At 44.2% G+C, this 25,072-nt stretch overlaps 1 protein-coding gene across 2 annotated transcripts; it reads right to left on the bottom strand.

Annotated features, from left to right (window-relative positions):
* Positions 1-8,981: 8,981 nt before the first annotated feature.
* On the bottom strand, positions 8,982-24,008 carry FBXO40 (F-box protein 40). Of its 2 annotated transcripts, XM_019283687.3 has the most exons (4): positions 23,921-24,008; positions 23,349-23,434; positions 15,439-17,334; positions 8,982-13,309 (listed from the first exon to the last, which is right to left on the bottom strand). In XM_019283687.3, exons 2-4 carry the CDS (start codon positions 23,370-23,372, stop codon positions 13,112-13,114), a joined length of 2,118 nt encoding a protein of 705 aa, XP_019139232.3. In that variant the 5' UTR covers positions 23,373-23,434; positions 23,921-24,008; the 3' UTR covers positions 8,982-13,111. The 2 variants fall into 2 exon arrangements, with proteins under 2 accessions (XP_019139232.3, XP_019139233.3); XM_019283688.3 differs by lacking the exon at positions 23,921-24,008 and having other exon boundaries at positions 13,226-13,309; positions 15,377-17,334; positions 23,349-23,613.
* Positions 24,009-25,072: the final 1,064 nt, after the last annotated feature.

Here is a 25,072-nt window from a genome sequence, read left to right as displayed (position 1 = left end):
TCCTTGTAACCCTTCAGACCCAATAAAGGGCTCTTTGCAGTCTGATCTGTGATGAATTACATGTGGGGTGAGCACAGTTCTCAGGCCTTCTGACATTTTCAGAGATGTCAAAGAATCAGAGAATGGTTTGGGCTGCCAGGGACGTTAAAGATCGTCTAGTTCCAAGCCATTGGGCAGGGACACCTTTCACTAGACCAGGTTGCTCAGAGCTCCATCCAGTGTTCTCACACACCTCTAGAGTGACATCTCTATGGCTTAAAAAACAATCCTTGGTAAGTATTTCCTGTGATGCACTTACACTGAATTCCGCTGGTGACGGCCGGCACACTGAGCTGGAGGGTTGGGAGTGGCCTCTCCTGCTCTGTGTCTGCCATGCTCCACAAAAGGGCTTTGGCTGAACACGGTGCCTGTGCTGCTGTACCTGTGCTGGAGAAACAATGCCCACAGTTGCTTTGGAGGCACTGCAGAATGTGTGATTGTGATATAATGTGAGGTTGAGGTAAACACAGTTTGTTTAAATGCTTTACCTCTACTCAGTGCATGCTCTCTTGGAGGCAGCTGAGCTTCAGCTGTGTTCATAAAGTGCTTCTAAACCAATGTAGTTAGACTGCTGAATCTATTTTGCTAACTTAAACTGAATGAGCAGAGGCGTAATCAAACAAGGGGAACCTATGGGGAAAAGATCATCTTGAGCTTGGCTTTATTCTTTGAAAAATATCTGCTCTTTCAACACCACCTTAGAAGTTCTGGCTTGTCCATATCCACAAAACAATGCAGCCACAGCCTCCAAGTAATCTTTGTTGGCTGAAGTGCAAAGAACTTAATCTTATGTTTTGCAGGTTGACAAAACATGTATAGAATATTGTGTCTTATATCCAACAATCCTCCTAAAGGGTTAGTTTTAAACACCTACATTTAGTATTTATTTGCACCGACACAGTGTGCCTTACAATGGGCTGGTGTGCCCAGCAGCTAATCAGATGATGACCAAATTCCTGCTCCTTGATCCATGTGGCCAGGCAGTGATGCCATGTGGCACTTGGCCACGGCACATTTGACCTTGGAAGGCAGCATGGCTGTCTCCCAGAGAAGCAGAACGCCTAATATTATTTATCCCTGTCTTCTTAATGCAGTCAAGTTTATATTTGATGCACTCTTAGTCTCAGTGACATTTTCTGTAATAAGTGTTTTATATTTAAAATGGAACAAACATTGCTGTTAAGCACAAGGTCACCTTGTTTATCAGTGAGTATTACTTTTTTCTGCTTTAGAGTATCTGCTTCACTTGTTTTTGTGGATTAAATCCAGCTTCAGACCTTCAGGGACACAGTAATTGTAGACTCTAGTGGGGAATATCAGAGAGCAGGTAGTAAAATAAAATCAAATGCCACGGTATATTTCTCCTTATGGGGAATACGGCCACTCCTAATGCATTTCTTCCATATCTCCATTATTTTTTCCTTCCTTCCAAGTGAGTTGATGGGCCAAAAAGGTAGACAAACTGCCAGCTCTCATTTCCTGTGTAACACAGGCCTTGGAATTTTACCCAGTGTCTCTTTTCACTGATGTCATTAATTTTCTTCTTTTTTTAATTACTATGAAAGGACAGCTTGAAAAAATGAACCTGACCTTTATTTGAATACCTTCAAAGACAGTCTACCCCTTTGACTGATAGCTAGGACAGTCATCCTCACTGCTGAGGATGCGATGTCTTATTCTAGTCTGAAGGGGCCTAAATACAACTTGCAGCAGTTGATTGTCCGCGAGCCTTTCTCTGCAGGTGATGGTGCCACCAGTACTCTGTATTTTCTGTGGTGTGACTAAGAGATACTGGTTTAGCGAGACCAGAGTAATGCCTCAGAGTGTCCCCTGTCAGGTGTTTTCTGACCCTCCTAATTGCTCCTGTCATTTTGCTCTGGACCCTCTCCAGGCTTTCAGGATAATGAAGAGCTGTGTGGGCGGCTGCTCTGTGGGTGCTGCAACTTCAGGCTTTGCTGGGCTTTCAAATCCACATCGTCAGTCACAGGTGACTGTGACTTCTCCAGGGGCTGCCAGTGAAGCTCCTGCTCTTGGCAGCTTGTCCTTCCTCACTGTCTGCACAGGAGCCAGCGGTCACACACCCATCTGGGCTTATCTGGGGGTGTCCGAGGCCAGTGGGCCACTCACAAAGCTTCCGTGAGTCCTGAGCCAGAACAGCAGCATCAAAAGAGGAAAGGATTTAAGCATGAACTGCTTCCAGCAGCAGTTACACTCTGCCCCTGGTCACTCTCAGGTGTTCCCTCAGGTTACACAATTCAGAGGGATTCATGGATCAACAGCATTGAGGGAGCATGGTGGTCCAGGACCTGAAGAGACTCCACTAACGCTGCTGAGCATCCTGTCTTGGCTGAGTGTGTTCACCTGGCTGGGTGACTTGTGCTCACCTGAAGGACTCCCTCTCCTTTAGCTACTGACCTTGACATTTGCAAATATTATCAACAATGTTTTTACAGTTGTATCTCCTGGTGCAATTATTAAAAAGCACAGTCCTTACAGAGAGACACACATTTTCAGCAGTGATTGCTGCTTCTTTTTGGACAGTTTTGACTGTTAGCTAGTAATTAATCCATGCAAATTGTGATGTATACAGACATACATTCTTTTTTCTTCAGAATTTACAAATTTCTTGATTTATTAAATTTACACCAGTGCTTTCATCAACCAAACGTATTATTTTGTCAAAGAATGAAGTCAGGTTTGTTTCTCACAACTTTTTTTTTAAACACTAACTTATTAAAATTATTTTGTTAGACCATCTGTTAGCTAACTTGTAATAACTTGACACTCTCTTACCTGTGATTATTAGTGCAGAACCATCTAACACTCAGGTGTCATCTCGCTTTCTCTCTCTGGACACTGGCACATGTTTTTCCAAGACCTTGGGATTTCTCTAGTATACCAGGATTTTTAAATACCTAACTCCATTGAGCCAGGTGCCTCCTCAGTCAAATTTTTTACAATTATGAGATGCAAATTTGCTTGGCTACTGATCTGAAAATACTTATGCTTAATAGACACTGTTAAAACTTTCCTTAGTTTGCAGAAAGATGAGGAAGTTTTTTACTATCCTCATGTAGTGTGAGTACATAAATCCATTTCTTTCTGTATGCAAACAAGTAACTTTTGTGTGTCAAGAAGCCTCCATCAAAAGTCTTCACTATCAACAGTTTTACCTATATCCACCCAGTAAGAGCCTAGACTGTGACTACTATTTCTTAGTTTTCAATGTATTTTGAAAAAAACCTGCCTCCAAGTGCCGTTAGCACTTGCAGCAATCCAGTTTTTCCAGATTATTTTGAACACTCCTTATCACCTTGTATGCTCCATAAATTCTCACTTTTATTGTGTGCCATATACCTCCTTTCCATACACCCCTTCCTTCTGGTTTTTCTTTTTTTTTTTTTTCCCCCTGTTGGTTTTATACAAGGTTTCTAAGTGTTAACCTTCAAATTCCCTGTTAGGCCAGAAAAGCGTTTAATCATGTCTGTCTTCTTTTTCACAAATACAGAGCCACAGATCTTCATCTTGTAAACTCCCAGCAGTGAAACGTCTATAAATAAAAATTTTATTGCAGCTTTCTCCTGGAGAGTCCTATTTTTCTGATTGCTTGATTTGCTCTCAGTTTAACCCATAACTTCCCCTGCTTGAGGATTTACCATTTTGAAGTACTGATTTTTGCCTACATATATGCTCAGCTTCACACATAAAATGCATAAATACATAAAGATCTTGGTTAATGCCTTGTAGACATTGACCAAGTGTACTTATATACAGGTGCACATCTACATCCACATACATGTTGTGTGTCTACTTACATGCACATCATATGTGCAGTCATACAAACACATCTACATGCGATGTAATCTTCTCTGGAACCAGAGAAGAGGCATTTCCAAAAGTGTGTGCCTGTTGCCTGTAACACAGCAATGCAGCATGGAGCTGAGGCTGTCCAGGCTGCCCTCCCTGGACAAAGTTGTGTTTTCCTGTGAGTCCATCCCTGAATGGTCATTCAGCTTCTCCACCAAGGGCAGACCTCCCCCTCCCATACCAACCAAGGGCTCTGTTAATATTTGGGCAGGGCTGGCTCTTCTGAGCAGGATATGTCAAGGGATAGGAGGCAAAGGACTGCAGGTGAGTGGCACAAAGGTGTCCTCTATTCTGAAGCCCTTAGAAATTGCCGAGGCTTTGGTTTACCTGAAAAGGAGAGAAAAAAAAGAAGTAATATGCAGCAAGACCAAAGCAATGCAAAACATCACCTCATGCTGCCTTCAGAAATGAGTCTCCAGCTCATCCACTCCCTGCCTCTCCCTGCAGGATCCTGGGATATCCTGACCTCCATCTCTCCTAAGCAGCGGTGCAGGGGAGAGGCAGATGCTCTTCTCTGCATCCCGACCACAAGGGAAGTGGCTCAGCATTTTAAACTCCCACCTGCTCTACTCCTGAGCACAATGAAGAGGTCAATGAGAAGATGACAGCAGCAACGACATCCCCCACCTGTCCTTGAGATCTCCCTTGCTCTGCAGAGGAAGAGAAGGATCAGTGATGTTGTGTTGCCTGGAGCAGCTGAGTAGCCAGCAAGTTGTCACAGCTGAACAACCGCGCTCCCCAGCAGCTGACTGTGTGCGTGCTCTTGCCAGGCACACACGTGTGACAGGAAACAAGTGAGCCAAAGCCACACAGGCTCAGGGCCAGTTATACTGGCTGCACTGATGTCTCATAACTCGTTAAACTGCAGGTATGGCTTTCTTTTCCCTGCTGGGTCAGGAGGAGACGCAGGAGCAACCTCGCATCAGCAAGGAGAGTGCGAACCCCAACAGCACCAACAGGGGGAAGCATTTTTTGTTACAGTTCTTTGGTAGCATCAGTCTCCAGCTGAACATTGGGTCCAGCTGTGTGTCTAACTCCTTGGGGCATGGCTGTTCTCTAGCACCTGTCCACTGGGGTCCAGCCCACTTGCTACAGCCTTTTGTTCTGTTGCTTCACCTTCAGTCATAAAATCTCTTTTCCCCTGAAGGAAATGAGATGTTTGCTCCCTCAAAATCTCAGGGAGTCAAATAAAAGCTGAAGAAGTGAAAGGGAAGAGGAGGACAGAGAGAATGGGTATGAGAGGACACCAGAAAGAAAGCATGGGGGACCAGGAAGATGTGGAGTGACTCAGAGGTTTTGATCCCTGTGGTGGGTAGATGAGGTGTGAGGAGGTCTGGGCAGGATGAAGAACTCGTCCCTCTGCCCCTGACACCTACCTGGTGCCTTGAGATGGGCACTCACAGACATGGGCTCTGCCAGGGCAGCTATAGGTGGCTGGTGCCTGCGTTGGGACTGAGCTGATGCTGAGGCAGGAGGTGATGCTGGAGGTGCCATCTCAGCTTTGCCAGTGGCTGGAGAAATGTGTTTTTGGGAGAGGAATTTCTGTGTTGTGGCAGGCCAGACTAGGCATCACATCTCCCTCAAATGATGCCACTGCTGGAATGACATCAACTCTTGGAAACTCTGAAGGGAATTGATTTATTGATAGCACAGTACAAAAGTCTGTCCACAAGGGAAAGAAGATGAGCAGCCTGTGATGATGAGTGTTGGGAGCAGTGGGATTAGGGTGCAGGGCAGTTTCAGTGCCTGAGGACAGGGGACTCTTGTTGTCCCCAGGCACTTCCTTTCCTCACTGGCCATACTCAGCTGGGTGATTGCTGGGCCTGGTGCAGTGGGGTGGTCACACAAACAAATGTTACATCTCTTGTCTCCCAGGCTCAGTCCTTGCAGCCAAGTGTTGGGTCCCCACTTCCCAGCAGCTTTGATACATCCACATGGACTTTTGGCCACCTGGTCACCTGTAGTCAGCAATGTTTCCTCCTTAACTGCTGCAGCAGGGTTCTCTGAACAGCAGGGCGATGCTGACCCTGCTGGAGAGCCACAGAGTGACCATGAGCCAGGATGTGCAGCAGGGGCCCTCACCAGCCCGCTGGAAGCGGTGTGTGGGGATCTCAGGGTCCACCTCCTCCCCGTCCTAGACCGTCCACAGCAGGGATTCTGTGGGTGGGATGGATCCTGACTGCCAGTGGATCCCTCTCACCCTGAACCATTTTCCTCTCTGGAAGAGCATTCACCTTTAGGAGGACCCTATTTTCATTGAGTGACCTTCACTGAAGGGGTGGGGGTGCAGGAGAAGCCCCACACTGGCACCAGAGCTGCTTCACTTTCACTCTGACAAGGCTAAAAGGAAAAAAAAAACCCTACATTTAAACCCATTAACTCTTCCTGTACCAAGCTTGGGAGCCTGAAGGCAGCCAGGAAATGAGGCACAACCTCTGGGATCAAGGAGCCCTTCCCAGCCTGCAGCCTCTGAAAGCATCACCTGTCTGCATACTTGCTTTTTAGACTACTTCATCTTTGTGAAAGACTTGGAGGCTGAAGATGGTTTCTTTCTTTTTCTTTCCTTTTTTTTTAAAGCTGTTAGGTTTTTTGTTTATTTTTTGGTGTGTGTGTTTGTTTGTTTGTGATTTTGTTCTTGTTTTCCCTGTGCGAAACCATCGTCAACTGGGAAGAAGACAGTTGCTCTGCAGTGGCATGAGCCACCTCCAGCTCCCTTTAGCCCAGTGGGCATGTAGGGCCACCAGCAGCTGCCAATTCAACCCTGGCTTTGCAGGAAGAAATATCACTGGGGGAAAAAAAGCTGCGAGAAAGGAAACCTATGAGCTCTGATGGTATTTAACTACTGCCTTTTCCCTGTCTTTCAAACACACGGAGAGAAGCTGGCTGCTTCTCTGCTGCTCTTTTTCCTCTCCTCACAGTAACAGAACTCACACTTGCTGGGGCCAGCTAAAATCATGGATACACACCTGCAAGAAACCATGATAACCCCCAGCCACAGCTCTCTCTCAGTACAACCTCCTGACACCCAGCTTGTGCTGGCCAGGCACGGGCTCTGGACACAGACTTACCTTTTGCATTCCGGTCCCATCCTCACTCACCACTTCAGTCCTTCTTGGAAAAGTCTCACAAGGAATATTAACTCTTCCTGCAGAAGCTATGTTTAGGAGCCCTGAGCTGTCAGACATGGCCAAGCTGTTCTGCCTGGTGTGCCCGCTGCTTCTCCAGGGTAATATCACACCAACCAGCACACCCTGTGAGTCCCTGCCAGTCTGAGATGCACTCATCTGTGCTCGCCTGGCCCTACACGTTATTGTCCAGCATTATCCATGCTCTCAGAGAGCACCCACATATTCCAACAAAGCAGAGCTTTACCATGAAGGCATCGAGTTCAAGAGAGCCATTCAGTGGTGCTACAGCTGCTGGGAGAGTGCTGTGTATCTGTTTTCCTACTCAGGGAGATGAAAACCTGTTAAATGACTATGTGATGACAGATAAGGAGGTATCAATCAGCAGAGGCCTAGACAGCAAGGGGAAAGAATACACTCATTGTGCTGAGAGAAACAGCAGCAGACAATAGCCTTAGCCAAAGGACAACCTAGCTCAGCTCAGAGAAGCAGGTGAGGCCAGAGTGGCAGATGCCGGTGCGCTGCAGGGAATCTCAAGTGATGCTGTGGAATCAGAGAAGTTATGCTGGGAGGAGACCTCCACAGGTCTCTGGTCCAACCTCAGTCAGGTCACCGTAATTTTGTCCAACCAAATCTGGAAACTCTCCAAGAGTGGAGATACTGCCACCTTTCTGGGGACCTGTTCCAGTGCTGCTTTTTTACCTTTCTGGTAAAAAAGTAATTCCTGAAGTTCAGCCCGAACCTACCAAGTTTCAGCTTGTTGCCACTGCCCCTTGTTACATCACTTGTTACTATTGAGAAGGTCTTGGCTCCTTTATCTTTGTAACCACCTTCCAGATATTGGTAGGAAACAATATAAGGTGTAAACTAGACATCATGCAACCAGGAACCTGGTTGCGTAACAGTCATCCCTGGTATTAAAAATTCTGCTGTTCAGGACTGGTAGAAAGGAAAAGAAAAACAGTTCATTAATCTCACATGTGTGATGTTACAGGTTGTTTAGGTGGAACCCAGAAAGTTAAAAGAGGCTTTTCTCTGGCGCAGCTCAGTGTCAGCCATGAACTGCTCAAGTTCATACATGGATATGTAGGGAGAGAGCAAATATTAAAAGAGATAAACCCCAGTAAGAACTCTGCTGCCATGGGGAAACTAACTTTAGAGTTATGGACCAGTGAATCATCTCTCATCATCATAATGGGCCTCAGGCCTATAATTCTCAGCATGACATGACAAATTCCTTCACAAAACCATCACTGAACCTACAAAAGATTCGTTGGTTGTAAATAGCAATTAAGTCATAGAGCAGGTGGCCATCAAAAATAAATTTGGAGTGCATGATCATAATTTCCTTACATATAAATTCAGTAGAATAGATAGGGAAGATAAATAAGAATAAGCCTGCACTGCATATGCATGCTTTGTTTCAAAAGAAATTGAACCCCAAAGAATATGAGACTCTTTAGTATGGACTGCACTGGTAAGGAAACTGTATGGGAAAGACGCCCAGAATTTCTGACAGAGATGTGCAGTGTCTCTGGAACATGCAAAGTAAAAAAGCAAAAGCCCTTCTGTAGCTACCTGGATAGCCCCAAAGTGAAGGGTAAGGAGAAAACTTTTCTTCAAATGTTTGTAGATATAATGTAGCATCAATGTGGAAAATGGATTTTTAAAAGAAGAGAGAGTTTTTCATATAAGTAAGTAACTGAACCAGGAAGGAGAAAGTGGCTATGCAAAGAAGATGGGGTCAAACCTAAAAATATTTGCTAAAATTAAATAAATATAAACCATATATTAATAATAGTCCTCAACCAGGAAAATGATAGTGAAAAGTGTAGCAGAGGACAGAAACATAATGAATATGAGGGTACAGGAACTGCCACACCTGATTTTAAGGCAAAACATACATTAATGTGATGAAACTAAGAAAACAAGCTAAGACCTGAATTTTGATGGATTTTTTAAAACCCTAGTAATTTTTATTCTTAAGAAAGCAACAAAGAGTTACAGAGTTTCACAAAATAACAGGCACTGTTCAGATAAACTTCACTGTATCTGTACTCACTCAGTTTTGGGAGTTGCAGGGCCATCAAAAAATTCCTTCCTTCAACCCAGACTTAGGATACATGTCAGTAGGTCACCTGCCCTTTCAACCCTTAAAAATTATCATCTGCCCCATGTTACTGTATAGCACCAATTGGGAATTTCCAGAGTCTTTCTCAAGGAAATGCCTTTATCCAGAAAACCTCTGGTTTTGGCAGCACACCCCAACTTCTTTCATTCCTTTGCCTTTTTACCTGTCTCCTCTTGTCTCTCCTCACAACACCTACAAAGAGGCAGGTCTCTCTATCCAAACTCATTATCTTTTCTGTTTCCTGTCTTCTCTTGTCTTGAGTATTTTTGCCCTGCTCTGACCTTTCTGATTTCCATGATGCCTTAATTTCATTTCCACTTTTCCAGTGAGAGGAAACACTGCAAAATACATCAGCTTGGAGTGTGTGGAGTATTGCTCTTGCCCCTCACAGGACTTGTGGACAGCACAAACAAGATTAAAGTCATGAAGATCCAGAGTGTGGGGGCTGGATTGGGAACAACCTCAGTGCTCTGCTGGAACTGGATCCCCTTTTCCAGTTCAGACCCTGCCAAAACAAAAGACTATTTTGAAAAACACCAAATGCTCAGTTTCTTCTAATCAAATTCCTCAAGCTGAAATTTAGCTAAAGTTTTATTGGCCAAATTACAAACTTAAACCAGGAGCTAGGAACTTGCTGAACCTAAACTGAAGCCTCTCACCTTTTAAACAAGCCAGCATTGTGCTCACCAAGATACACAGGGCAGGAAAATTCAGTTCCTTACAGCTCCTAAATCTTCTGCTGACTCTGCTAATGGGCAGGACCATCAACACTGAGCTAGCTTGGCATGAACCTTAGATTAATAAAACTGCATCTGACACCAGCCCACACCTCTCCACTCCTGGTAAGGGTGAGATGAAGTGAGAAGCAGCTCCCTGCTGACATTGGCCAGGTGGGTATGCAGAGGTGGAAGTGTGATCTCCCCTTCCCTGTACAGCTTTGCCTCTCCCATGTCAGGTTAACCAGACTAATCTGAAGATGGCTGTGGATTTTCAGCTTTCACTGGATGTGCTGAAGGTTATTTAATCAAATTTACAGTTTACAGAAATACACCTATATATTCACAGGAGCAATATGTCTCTCTGTGAATGAACACCCTCTGTCTCTCCAGCATGCTCTGTAGGAACACCAGGAGCAAAATGATCCAATCTCCTGGATGTCCTATGCACACCCTGGCTGATCCCAAGAGGCAGAGGTTGCAATATTCCTAACTCTGACCATCAACCATCATATTTCCAAAGGTTGCATCCCCCTGTAGTGTGACTCAGGCACCTCCTGTGCAGGGAAGAAGCAGGATCTGTTGCAATAAGGCTGGAACTGAAGTCATGCTATCTCCAGGAGCAGGGAGGGATAAGAACAAAATCCTCTGGAACTGACAGAAGGAGGCCAGGAGCAGAATAGCAGTGGTGCTGGTACACTGGAACTAAAGGTAAAATGAGCCAAATTCACACCTAACATAGGCCAAAATTTCAGGGCAGCCACAGCAGTTTACAGCAGCTAAGTGGCTGATCATGTGAGAGATTGTTCACAGGCTGAAATTTTTCATGGTTTCCTGCCAGCCTTGAACACAGACTTATTCTAAGACCTTATTATTTAAGCAACTTTTTTTCCACCCCCCCCAAATTATCCATAAAATTATGTGGCTCCATTTAGTACCCAGCATAGATACTGGCACCCAATTTTTGGACATGCATTTGCAGATACTGCAGTCTGCAGATACAGTTACATGCTCAGCATCTTTGAAAATCAGGTACATGGTAAGTGAAGAATGAGGCCCTGATGTAGAGACCTAGGAATTCTAGGTCTCTTAGGAATTCCTAGAGGCCTAGGAAGTCTAGGAATTCTGGCTGTATGTTTTCACATCTGTCAACTTTGCTGGGTAAAAGAAGGTGATAATATTGAGCAACTCATGTTATATGGAATGTTTTGAGGACAGGTGAGTTTTTGTAAGCAGCTTGAAAGGATGGCCAGTTTGTTTTTGTGCAGTGGCTTAAGCCTCAGGATGAAGGATCAGAGCGTTTGGTTCTAACTGCTCCTGGCCCAGCTTAGGTTCCCTGTGTTCATTTCCTTCAGCTCCCTCTTCATAAACCTGGGATGCTACTTGCATTTTCTGCAGCATATCTGTGCAGAGAAGTTTATTTTCATGTCTAAAGCATTATGAGACTTCCCAGAAAGGATCTCTAGGGGCAGAAAACAGAGCAGCATTAAGAAAAAAAAAAAAAAGTGCTTCTCCTGTTCCCGGGACCATTCCACAGTCCTCACAGCTCAGACAGTATGCTCCTGAGGGTGTGTGTCTGGAGACTAAAAACATCCTCATATGGTTAAAAATCTCACAGGCACCACTTAAGCTGCAAGTGTAGACAAGGCAGAGCTGCACTCAGGGTGGTTTTGGTCACCACCCAATTCATGCCTTTGATTACCAAGCTCTCAGCCCAGGTTCATCAGCAGCCTCTCTGGGTAAGAGAGGGCTCCTTCTTGCATGGCCACCTCATCCCAGGTCTGCACCAAGATTGAGGATGGCAAGTGTGGCATGTATCCATCTGCTTGAGCTAGTTTTCACCTGACCAGCCCAGGTGAGAAGGACAGTGGTCCAGGCCAGCAAATATCCTGGCTCCCAGAGAGGTTCTCCTGCCTGAGACAGAGAGATGAAAGCCAGACCTCAGTCCTGAGCTCACACTTCTGGCTACAAGCTTAAAAAAGAAAGGGGGTGAGTCAGCACCCTGTGGCTGTGCAGTGGCTGGAAACTGTCCTAAGCTGACAAATAAATTTATGGCCATTTCAGAGGAATCTCACCCACCACCACATCCATGGCATTTCAGACTAGCACCACTGATAATGGGGTCAATTAGTGTAATGAGACAGACACTGCTGGTAACCTGCCTGTTTTCTCTCATCTGTTACCTCAGCAAGCCCATTCTGGTTTAAGTTAGTGTATTTATTAAAAAATAAACCAAATCCTAGCCACTTTTCTGCTGTGTAAAAAAAGAAAAGTTTCTCTGCTCCAGCCCATTTAACTGAAGCAAACATTACCCATACTGTTACTGAATGGGTTGCTGAATTACTTTTCTTTTATGAGAAAGAATATTATTTCTTTGACATCTTGTTTTCAATTGCTTACAATTAGAATTTGCAATTTACAACTGCAAAAGTGATTTGGTAAGGCATTCTAAAAATGACTTCAAATATTCTTTAATAGCTTTAATGAATTTTCAGATAAAACACAGAAAGTTGTTACCTTAAAATACAAAAAGTCGATTGAGTCTCTAAAATTGTTTGCTACTTGGTTACTTCTAACAAATAGCAAGTTTGTTTGCTTTGGTTTGGTTTGAATGCTCCCATGAGCTCAGCTTTAGGCTTGCACTCAACTAGGTGTGCTTGCCTGAGTCAGGGTCCTAAATGATGGTCTGTGCCTGCGCAGTAATTCCCGAGTTTTCACTGGAGTTCTAATTAATTCACATAATTTTGGGGCGTCCTTTTCTTTTGCCGCGTCTCAGAGCAGGTTAGCAGTCCCTAGGTCTGCCAGGCAGGAGGGCATCTACTTGTGCTCCAAGAACTCGGCTTTCCAGACAAAATGAAGGTGTTTCAGATCTATTTGAGCTAAGTACATTAACTGCTCTTGCCTCTCTCAGGCACATGGTACAGGAGCAGCAGCCTACCTTCAAGGATGTGAAAATGCTGATTTCAAGTAAGATCCTCATTGCTTTCTTCAAGATGCTGTATTAAACCAGGAACAGAAACATAAACAGAAAGCATGTGGTATTAGTAAGCAGTGGATGAAGTTTTAACAAATTAATGCAGGAAAAAACCGATGCAGATGTTTCAAATGCAGCTGGAGAGAAGCCAATTTTGTACGTCCAAAGGAGAGTTGGAAGCAACAATCTTTACACCTGAATTCCCAAATCTTCATCTCAAGAGCCCTGAAGGGAGCATGGCAGAGGGGAAGCAAGTTGTTCAGACTCTGCGCTTGAAAGTAGAGACCAAAGTCTTTCGAGTCTGCTCCCGAGATTCGCTCATGCCCGTCAGCAGCACGGGCTCCGTCCTGTGCTCCACCTGGTAGAAGGGACAATTCCTCAGGTGCTCCGACATGCTCGGGCTGCTGCTGCACTGCCAGTTGTGAACTCTGGAGAACAGGCTGCTGAACTGCCAGATCTAATGCAAGAGAGGGGAAAGGAATTGGGGAGAGGAAATGAGGATTTAAAATACCTGTCTGTGCTTACAGTGGGTGTGCATTACTCACCCTGGACACTCTAATGAACATCTGATTGTGCAGGCCTGGCATAGCAAGTGAAAATGGGGTCTGTATTGTTATGTACCTCGTACTTGCTGGTTTTGCTGCTTTAGTTATCGCCTGCCATTTTTAATGGGGAAGTATCCTACAGTTCGGCGTCAATCCAGAGCAGGGTATGAGGAAATTCAGGATACCTGACCACTGCACCTGTACAGAAAACTCCATCACATGTGCAGTGTGATCCCAGGTGTCTGTAAAGCAAGGGGACCACAGCATGCCTTTGTATCTCAAAGACACATATCTCAAAGAAACATGACTTCATAAGGACCTTCCAAAGCATCTATTGGCACCTACAAAGCAATTAACATTACAACACTGCTGTTATTCACCCCACCCCAGAAAAGTCTGGGAAATCTAAGGTTGAAGTTATTCCTAGAGGACGTATAAGCTCATAGAAAATAGACATGTGCTGTTAAACTTCTCCGATTCTGTTTGCAGTGATATCATGCACCATTTAATAATATATTAGCATGTAGTGATATGACTGTGATTAAGTGACTTTAATATTTGCTGTATACCATTAAATCAAGTTAATTTTTAGTCAGAGTAGATTTCTTCTCCCTAAAAATGTTTCTTCCTTGCTTAAGATTGCCTGACCCTCTCCTAGTCCTAAGTGATCATAGCTATTACACACAGTAGTACAGAAATTTGGAATAATTACGAACAATGTTTTCAAGCAGAGTCTCTGCATTGGAAACAAGATCCCTGTGTGGCCAGTACAGAGAGCTAAAATGAAAAGGGTTAGACAGTCCTTAAATTCAATGCTGCTGGTTTGAAACTGAGCTACAATAACTGAAGTTAGTTGTTGTATGATTGGGAACTGGAATATCTTCCTTTTACTGATGGAAGCCACATCCTCCAGTAAATTATTTCAGTGGCTAATTCCTGATTTGGATTGGGCTAATTCAACTTGCAGCCACCAGACTTTGTTACGCAGATTTTGAATTCACCACGTTTCATGTCTTTTTTTAACAGAGAGTGCTTTATCTTAATAAGGAGTCATTAATTGATAAGCTTCTATTTGATAGGAATCAATAGGTAGATATCTTCACGGCTCTGCTTGGAAGCCAGATCCTTACATAATCTCTGGGAGTTTTTCCTGGATCTCTAAATTATTTGTTTCTAGGTCTTTGTCTTGTCATCTTGGTTAGGCTGAAGTCTCATGCTACTCTTCTGAACAGTTTTATATAACAGTGGACTTGTCACTGTTAGGTTAATCATTGGACTTGATGATCTTAAAAGTCTTTTCCAACTTAAATGATTCTATGACTCTATGATTCAGTGTTAGAGCAGCTGCAGGGCTATCACCCAAAGAAATCCCTGTAAAAACTAATGTTCAACTAGGACTTAGACTAAGTTGTGTCTACATATTTCTTTCTAAACAACCTAAACAGCCTATAAGAGTGGTAGTGTTCCAGCACAAACAGTGGGAGACCAGCTTTGCAGAAGGTAGTTTTCTATCCCTAAACTGCTTCCTCACTCATAGTAATCCTATGAAAACTAATTATGAAAGCCCTTGGAGACTGATGTGAATGCCTGAGCACCTTTCACAGACATTTTTCTTTGATCTTTACCTTTTTGGCATTCTAAAGCATTTTGACATACCCTAGATTGCCTTGTAAATAACAACAAAAACAACAAAAAAGTATGAATTTCAAGTTCTTCAAAAATCCATGCGTAATGCTTAAATATCAGGAATTCTTAGTTCTCAGTGCCTAGAAATGGTGCACATGCAAATGGGTTACCCAAGATGAGCTTGGGTGGGGACTTTCAGCTAGTCAGAAAATGTCTAGTTACACCTTCATCCTTTTGCTAGATGTACTGCACTCTATGGCCCTGGCCCCTGACAACAAAGCCCTCTGCAAATTCACAACCTCATGAACCTCCCCCATATAAATGTCTGCATGTTTATATGCAGCTTTTCTCACCATTCTTGTGTTTTATCTGAAGAGAACTCATGACTCTTTTTCCCAGTGTCACAGTCACTTGCCTTTTTGCGAGCTTTCCACGAAGTACCACCGTGGGAATATCTTTTTTTCTCCCAGACCAGCAGGACCATCCCCCTCTCTTGAAGAAGAGTGGCACAGATGTCCCTCATGAGCACTGACACTTGTGACAGCTGAGATAAACTGAAGCTGTCCAGGAATCCCGCAATGTACTTGAGCACTTCCACTGGGAGGCTGCTCAGCAAGTCCTTGTTTTCCCCTCGACTATCCACTGTGGAATTGCACTTTCCCGGTTCAGCAAGAAGCGTGTCCACCTCTGGCTTAATAGCAAATGTCTTGAGAGGCTTGCTGTAAATAACCTTGGCCTTAAGTCCCTCAGGGCGGAAGTGATTTTGAACAAAAGGACATCCCAAGTAGGCCAGCGGGCAGCGATGCTGGAACCATCCATCCAGGCATGACTGGATATCAGCGTGCACATTCTTGAAGTGCGATGGGAACTCGTCCCTCCTAAAGAAATGACTGCAAGTGAACGTGAAAGCTGAACTGCTTTTGTTGTGTCTTCTGGTTACACACTCAGTGTAGAGTTCCATGTGCAGTTCTGGTGGGCTGTTTTCATCCAGAATATCTGCTAGAACTGCGCTGGAGGAGAAGGGCTCCAAAGGAAAGCTGTATGTCTGTGTTGCAAAATCCACAAAGAGTCCATCAATACCTCTTGCTTCAGAAATCTCATGGCCTTTCAGCTCTTTTTCCAGAGCACACAGTAGTGTGGCTTCAACTATGTTTGTCTTAGGTAGTTCTTCTATGTTTATTCCCAGTTCTGAGGTATCCACTGACTTGTCTGAAGTTGGCACCTTGTGGCCCATTGCATCTCCTAGTCGTGCTCTTTTGCCACAGTAACTAACTGGCACTTTGAAGGTGTAGACAGTCTTTACCTCCTGGGCTTCCAAGTTCCCATAGACAAAGTCTTTTTCTCTGGGAGTGCAAGCAGCCATCTGGCCAAAGCGGATGAGCATTCCCCCATGATGTACCAGATACATGTTGTAATCAGCTACACCGACTTCCTTCTTCAGCCTCTCCAGGACCCCTTCTTGCCAGGGAGCCAGTCCATTCATTTCTCTACTTGGTGTTACTTGTTCAGACTTTTGGCCCTTTCCCTCTTCTGCACCATCAGGTCCTTCCTTTGCCTTCTCTGTGGAGCTGGCAGCACGAGGGGCTGATGCTGTTTTCTTGGAAGCCTCCTCTGTCTTTCGTCCTGTGCTGGGTGCTGAGCCCGTTACCTGGCAAGCCAGAAGCTCTTTGCTGAAAATGTTCTCCCAGGTTTTGTAACTCCCCAGATCCATTCCCTCTTTGTCCTTTGCCAAATCTTCCCGCTCACGCTGGCTGAGCTCAGACTGGTCACTGCCCTCTTGGGAGCTACAGGCAGCTCCCCCCACAGCACCCGCTTCACCACCCATGGCTTGATCCATTAGTTCTTCCAGTTCATCCTTTTTCCTCCACTCTGGAAATAATTCAGCTATTTTCAAAGTCCTGAAAAGTATCTTCTGGTCTCTGAGTGCCAAAGCTATGTCCAGACATTCTTCATTCACGGTCTCTTTCATAATATTCTTGTGCAGGGTTGTGTCTGAATCCACATTTGGCCAGCGATTCCACTCCATTGAGCAGCAGACAACACTGGCTGGACAGACCTGGAGGTGTTTCCCCAGCTTAAAGCGGGCCATGGAGAAAGGGCAGCCATAGGCTGAGTTGAGGCAGGACACCTGCTCCAAGGGGCAGAGCAATTTGTGCTCCTCCTCCTTGCACATGTGGAAGGTGGCCCCACAGTGGAGGCGGCAGCTGATCACCATGCAGGACACGGAGACCTCAATGGGTGCGTGGCAGTGCCGGCTGAAGCACTGCTCACAGTGCCTGTGTTGCCCAGGGGGAGCTTTCTGGGCCCGGTGCTGTGTGTGGCAAAGACAAGAAGACAAGAGTTATTGCCCGAAGGAGCGAGGACGGCCACAGACCCTCCATGCCCACACTTGGTTTCCACACATGGGGTGCTCACACGCACTTCTAGTGGGAATAAGGCTGTGAGAAAGTGATACTGCCAGCTCCATACAGTCACGTACCACCTCTGATCCCCACGGTACAGCATGGCCTGGTAGCAGCACGGATATAGATAAGGTCTTTACTCCTTAGCCCAGGCAGCCAGGGTATGAGCTGTTTTCTGTCCCTATATTTCACCAAGCTGCTGAAATCAAGACTGCCAGGGGCACAGTGAAGGAGCATCCCACTTCCTCAACACTGAGTAAGAAAAATGACATTCCTTTTTCCTATCTAGATGTGGCCTAGGCATCTTCTCATCTCCCCACAAAGACATGAATGTTGCACAAATGAACCTCCCTTTGCTCTACACCAGCAAGGTCAAGAGTGAGGATTATCTTCAGGATCCCAGTTCCCAGTGTGGAAAACTGGGTAAGAGCTAATCTCCTTGGGCTTCTTTACTCTGTTTTCCTGACTTACTCTTACACTTCACTTGTTGGATTACAGAACTAAAGGCTGCTCAGTCATAACTTGGAACTACTTCCTTGGACACCTTCAACTGGATCTGTAACTTGGCCCAAAGAAGACCTGCTGCAAGTAGCAACCTCCCGACTTTTGACTTCCTGCTCCTTACTATAGGAGCTGCATTCCAGCCTCATTCTGGAATCACTGCAAATCTTTGTGAAAGGAAAAAAGCTAATGATAAGGAGGAACTTGAGTTTTGTTTCCAAATAGAACCCAGAGTGCTTTTCTTTTTATGTGAAAATAGGAAAAAGATTTTTGACAAATCTTCCCACCACACATTTCATGCAGTAGGAACTACCATAGGCCAAATAGACTCTCACTTGGCGCTGAGAAAAGACAGATATTAGTAGTAAAATAATTTAGACTTTGTTTCAGTTTTCCTAGGGTTAAAGAAAACACAATACTGTTTACCTAGATGTGTTTTCTTTTGCAACCCCAGGCTTAAGTGACCTAGCCCTGAGGAGAGCTGTGCTGCTGTGGAAGTGGGCTCAGGCTCCAGGGGTAGAGATGCTATGTGAAGAGTGTCCTCTCTGTTTCTTGAAGGTATTCTCTTAACTTTCTGTCTTTCACACTTTTACACCCTGGCAGAGGAAGTCATGAACAACACCGGAGAAGGAAAGATGCCTGGGAAAGGCAGTGCTTGTGTGTCCCTGCACTAAATACCAACACTCATTTGAAAATTTGATGTGCATTAATTGCTCAACACAACTTTGTTCCATCTTTTGCAATTTCCAAAGCTGATCAATACCTGCTTACACCTCCTCATGAATCAATCCCATTCTCTCTTGGCCCTGCAGAGTAAAGGAACACATCCTTGGTAGTCCCTTTCCTCAGAGACAAACTTACACTCTCACGTATAAGGCTCAGGGAAAGAGCTGAAGACAGCAATGCCGAAAATAAAACTTTGTTACTTCCCACTTTAACATCCCTGCCTTGCCTTGGGAAGCACTGGCTTCTGCAGAGAGGTGACACCAGGGCACTGGCCAGGGTGGCCTCAGCCACACCAAGCCCTTAAATACATGTGCTTTGGGGTGGCACCTGTCCTGCTTTAGGCTGTTGAGTTACATCTACTTCTATGCAGCTCAGAGAAGCAGGAGATACAGATGGATTTATTTCACACTGGTGGCATTCTTGCTGCTCTCATTCTTGTAGCATTTTGCTGCAAATATAATCTCTAAAAATAGTCCCAGCCATGACTTGCATAAGGTCAGAGGAAGGCTGGGTACATTACACTGCAATAAAAACATGACTTTCACTTTGGAAAGTGAACAATACTTTCCACTGCAAAAGTAACTCTTGGGGAGAAATAATTGATTAAAAAAAAAACAAACCACTACATCAGAGGCATAGGCCTTATTGTTCTCCAAAACACAGAAAGGACTGATGGCAAAGTTTCTGGAGAGGAGCCTGCTTTCACATTGCTGTATGCTGAAATAAACCCCATCCAAATCATGGTAGAGAAAGAAAATACATGCTTTGTTTATGAAAAGTGACCATATCACAGCATTCAGATGCAGAATCAGTCTTCCTCATTATTCAGGCATTTTTTAGTTTAGTTTACCTCATCTCTAACTTGTATATGCCGTTCTTTTCAGACAAAAGATATCTATGCTTCTTTTCTCATTGTCAAATCTGTGAACATAGAGGACAGGAAGTAGGGACAGAGAGTTTTATTCTGATATTTATCAGGGCTTGAATGCTTCTTCTATTCTGACATGACAGTAATCAGGAGCTCTGTATTTTAATTGATAATTAGTTAGCTCTGTGGTTTAATTGATGATATTATTGCACGTAAACAAACTACAAGCTTTCAAAACACTCAGCAGAAAGTTTGCAAATTTTGCCTCAGTAGGTTTGATAGATAACATCCAGAGGCAGGTGACACACAGATATGTCAGGTGACAAAACATTTCTCTAAACATGTATAAACTTACAGATTCCCTGCAACTTGCAAAATGTCTCAAGGTCTGGGTTAGGAAACAAAAAAAACCAAACCAGAAATAATTACTTCAATCATGTTCAAGCTACTGTGTAAACAAAGAATGCACATTACAGTCCACAGTCTGTCCACTTCGGTAAATCTTTATTTTTAGACCATCATGACAGCAAATCAAGTAACGTTTAAAAATATACAGCTGCTATTTTAACTGCAGCTAAGTCTGTGTCTGGAGTGGACCTGTTCCGTGATAATAACGTACAGCTTATAAGCCAATTAAAATTTATTTTCAGGAGATATATATTTAATTAAGTCGCAGACAATGAGCCAAAATAATAAAAGTGTTTTCTCATTTGGCATGTGCTACACGTGACTGATCATTTGACATACTAAGGTCATACACTGTACCTGAGCTCCTTGCACAGAATCAAGGGATACCTCCCAGTCTGAAGAAACATCAAAAAGGGCCACCAGAAACCCAGATAAAGGACCCTAAAGAGTGCCTCTGAGATGAGATTCCAAATGAACATAAAACAGTCTTTCTAAATTTTACAACATGATAACAAGCTCCTAAAAAAATCTCATGGAAGTTCACATCCAAATGCTGGAGCCAAGAATGCTGAAGTTATATATAATGTTACAACAGACAGAATGGGAATACTTTCAGGGAAGTGTATAGGGCATATAGGCAATGTTCTCTATTTCTTATAATCCTTCTTACCTAGTATAGAGTGTTTATCTCATCTTTATCATATTGAAATCTTGAGGAGAATACAGTTATTAATTTTCTTACTGTATAAAAATTTTCATTTCAGTATATTTACTATCTTAGATCTGATCATGTTCACAATAATGAATCTATCTTTGCAGTACTAGAGGTGCACTTGAGGTTGAAAAATACTATTGCTTCTATTTGGCAGATGTAAAATTAAAGTTTAGAAAGATGAAAATATATAGAATTAAATATAGTATTTTATACAAATACGTAAATATACATGCCAAGCATAGAGATGCTCAGGTTCTGATGTTTCACTTGCAGTTGCATGCCTCCTGCATAAAAACCCTGGCAGAACCAGCTATAGAATCACATTTTCTAGGACACCAAGTAAGTCTTCTTAAACTAGTGATTTTCTTTTTCTTTCATGCACTGCTCTTCCTCAATCACTGCTTGCTTAACAACCTTGTCAAGAAATCAAGCTTGGGTCTCCTTTTGCTAAACAGATATTTTTATTTCTTAGAGCTGAGGAAAAAATCACTATGCCATTGGAAACCATACTGTACTGCATTTGTACATGAATCTCGGCAGCCCAAGATTTCTTGAGTCCTCTCCTTAGATACAAAATAAAAAGCAAATCCAGGATTGCCACCACCTAGAATCACAGGGCCCTCTAAATAAGTCAAACTCCCCACTTGAACACCCACAGCAGGGACAGTACAGCTTGAGTGACCCCCTGGCACTCAGCACTGTGGGTCACTGTCCTTCATGGCGCTCCTGCTTTGCAGTTGCCATTTGGACTGATCTTGCACACACAAGTTGCCAGCCAGGCTTTAAATGAGGCAGGCAGTGAGTAATGGTATGGCTCAGGGGAGGTGGAAAGGGACAATTAAAGGTGTAGATGAAATCTTCATCAATAACACTAATAACATTCCAGTGAGCGTGAGCAAGACCTACTTTTGAGGTGACCTTGAACAAGTTCACATGGATTTCATAGCGGCACTTTGATTACAGGGCAATGCTGGTGAACTTCAGATCCTTAGTATAAGATGTGAGGAGGGGTAAGGTTTTCTGTGAAACAACTGACTTGTTGGATAAGCCCAACAACAAAAGGATGAAGATGTTACAATTAGGGAGCTACTGCCTGTATTTTCTACCTGGAGATCATCTGGATGAGGCTGTGGTGTTTCATGGCAATAACCACTATTTCAGAGTTACTGAACAGGTTGGAATTGCTTTATACTGCCAAAAATAGGCTTGAAAATGTCAGGAATGAAGTAGATCCACAGTATAGTGCATCAGTTGCGCAAAGAATTCAATCCATGCTCCTTGCTTTTCTTCTGGAGAATGCCTGTTGCTCAGGTTCTCACAGCAGCACATCAGCTTCTCCTCAGCTCCCTACACTCCACATGCAGGACCATGGAGATCAAGAGAAGCTGTTGCACCATGAGGCCTCCCCCTCGCCTGGAAAATCTGTGCTGCACACAGGCAGTAAAGTGGCACCAAAATTTGCTTGTGCAGTTTCTGACTGGTGAAATGCATTAGAGCTGTCACAGGAGGAGCAGAGAGACTTCAGAGTAGTGAGGCACAGGTAACACAGGGCACTGCTGGTGGGAACCCCACACTGCACTCCTCACTAAAAGACCTGGATCAGCAATGTTTCTTGCTCCTCCCTACCTGGTGCAATCTAGCCACAGCTCACCTGAGAGAAAGCCACCCAAAAATTCCAGGCACTGAAATGGTCCCCTGGGCTGGTGGCATTGTGCAGAATAGCCTAGCAACAGCATCTTGTGCTGGGCATGTTGGGGAGTCGTGTGGGAGACAGGCAGAACAGCAGGCTGTGACATGGAGCTGCTCTGCTGCTCCTCAGACATGTCAGTGCTATCCTTGGTAGACACACAGTCAAGCAAACTTTCACTTTGCATGGGTAACTAGGAAATGGGTTTGGTCTTGGTTTGAGTTCAACAAGTGCTTTAAAATAACAGTCCAATTTTGTTGCAGTTTGAGAAAAAAAAAGGCGGGGGTGAGTAATGGTCCAAACCGTGTTTTTTTCTCTTTGGGCTCAGGTTCTATATTATGCTCTGGTAACAATCTCACTAACATACTTTTCTGAAAGGTGCCCAGCATAAAGAATCTCAGAGCTATTGGTTAAGATCTAAATAATAAAATAAAAGAGATTAATGAGTAAAAATTGCTGAGCAGTCACAAGACTAAATGGTACAGCAGTACCTTTAACTCTTGTAATTCTTCATCATTCATTCAGTGTAGATTGCCAACATAAAGTTTGCAGTCTCAATCTACAAAACTAATTTGATTTTAAGTCTAAGCAGTTCTGCCATGAGATTGCTCTTGCCTCTCCTCTGACCCTTACTGTATCTCCTTGTCTTCTCTGAGGTTCCTGAAAATAATAGAAATTAAATTTTTGATTTATCATCTGACCTGCTGCTGAAGCTCCCATCTTACAATCAGCATCTTAGTTTTTTAAAACCCTGCATACAGTGCTGCAAACTACAGCTAATTCACTGAATACATTATGGAAGGTTTTTTTTTTTAGAGTAGTATGTCACAGAAACGCTCAGAGTTACCAGCTGCCTCTGTTCTAGAGTGTCATTTAAGACAGCTCATGATTATTCTGTTTCATCTTAATTACTAAGGCTGTTTTGAAGATATCTTGATTTTCATAGCGCACTACAGTAACAATTACGTTGCATAACGTTTGTCCAAAAAAGACTCCAGCTCTATTCACAAAGCCTTACCTTGATCATAGAGTCCCTGTGCATGTACCAAACACTTCTCTCCTGGTTGTGCTCAGCTGGGCTGAAGTGAGGTGGGTGAGGGAGAACTGCAAGCAAAGAAAGAGAAGAGAACAGAAGGACACGGAGCAAGCCCTGGCAGAAACATCAAGTAGTTTTGGGATGTTAAAAATAAAACCTATGCATGTGACCATGTAGCTCAGCTTACAGAGCTGTCTCTTCCACTGTATTTGTTAACACTGTCACTCCTGGAGTGATACTTCACAGACAAGTAGAGAGGAAGAACAAATAATACTCCATGCCCCCTGTATGACAGAAAAAGATCAAACCCATTCCCCAGCCCTGCATCAGCTCCCAGCTGCTCTCTGATGGAGGTTTGCCCTTTACAACTTGCCCCCCTTGGTGTCCACACCAGTTTGTGGTTTCTGCAGTTGGAATTGTCACCCAGTTCCCATTGTCACCAGACGTAGCAGCTGGCACAGACAGCAATGGTGGGTTTCTGATCTGTCCAGGCAGGGGGGACATAAAGAGAGTGGGAATGGCCCTGACTTGAGCAGCTGGGCAGATGTGCCTACCTTCCTTCCGGGGACCCCCAGGAGACTCCCAAACTTCAATCCCTCCACTGCACAGTGAAAAGGTCCCACCAGTCACCAAGTGTAAGCCTGAGGGTACAGCTCCCTGCACCATCCTTCCTCAGCCAAACCTGGGGAAGCAAAGGAGCAAAGGAGAGCACTCATGTTTTACTGCAGGCATGGACCCATTAAAGCATTTCATGGTGACTTCCATGGTGAGCATTTCATACTGATGGTGAGTACGGACAGGTCCTCCATGCCACTGAGGTTCGGGGGTGCAGATGGGGCAGGCGCTGCTTCTCCCTGGTGGGTGCTCACCCTGTCTGGCTGCAGACATCCCTTGTGACCCTGCTGCTGTACACAAACACCTCTCACCACCTCAGAAACACAGAACAACCCTTTTGGCTGTGATGACTTTGAGATCCTAAGTCATGATCAACTTGTTAACTTTGTCTTATCTTTTTCCTTTCCTATCTGTGAGTCCCCAGTGGCTCTCATGGCTTGAAAGAGTGCAGGCAACTGTTTTCATTTTTAGGGCTGAACAAAATGTCAGTGGGTGACAACCAAGGCTTGCTGGTGCCAATTGCAATTTAGTAGAGCTAAATATGGTCAGCAGTCTGGCTGTGTGGCCTTTTTTAGAACGGGCTGTATTATCGTGATACCATTTTCTGGCATCCCATTGCACTGGGGAAAACAAGAGTCAGGGATAATATGCTTAAACTCGAATTTAACCCAATCACAGCATGATGGCTGATCTGTTTACTCTGTCCACTTCCACTCTTCATCCCCCAGCTCTGGGTCATTTGTCAGCCTTCAATGTTGTCGTCATCTTTTGAGGCTGTGTTTAAAAACATGCTGAGGGCATGCCTCGCTCTTGCATGAAGAAAAATTCTTCTCAAAATTGTGTACTACTGGTTTAAGAGTAAATTCTGTCCAGCTGAATTAACTCAGATTACAAAAACACTCAGGGCTTCAGAAGTTGCTTCGGTCTCAATTTTACCAGCACCTGATGTCAGCCTGGTCTCAGATCTCTGTGCTTTCAGACAGTTTGAACTCTGGTGATGCTTTTTGCTGTTTCCATGCTTTGCTCCGTGACCACACAGACCCAGAGAGCCTGGACCTGCCTCTCTCTCTATCTGGTACGCTACCTCACAG

The sequence above is a fragment of the Corvus cornix genome, chromosome 1, assembly GCF_000738735.6.
Source record: "Corvus cornix cornix isolate S_Up_H32 chromosome 1, ASM73873v5, whole genome shotgun sequence".
Lineage (NCBI taxonomy): Eukaryota > Metazoa > Chordata > Aves > Passeriformes > Corvidae > Corvus > Corvus cornix.
This window is presented reverse-complemented; position numbering and strand designations above follow the sequence as displayed.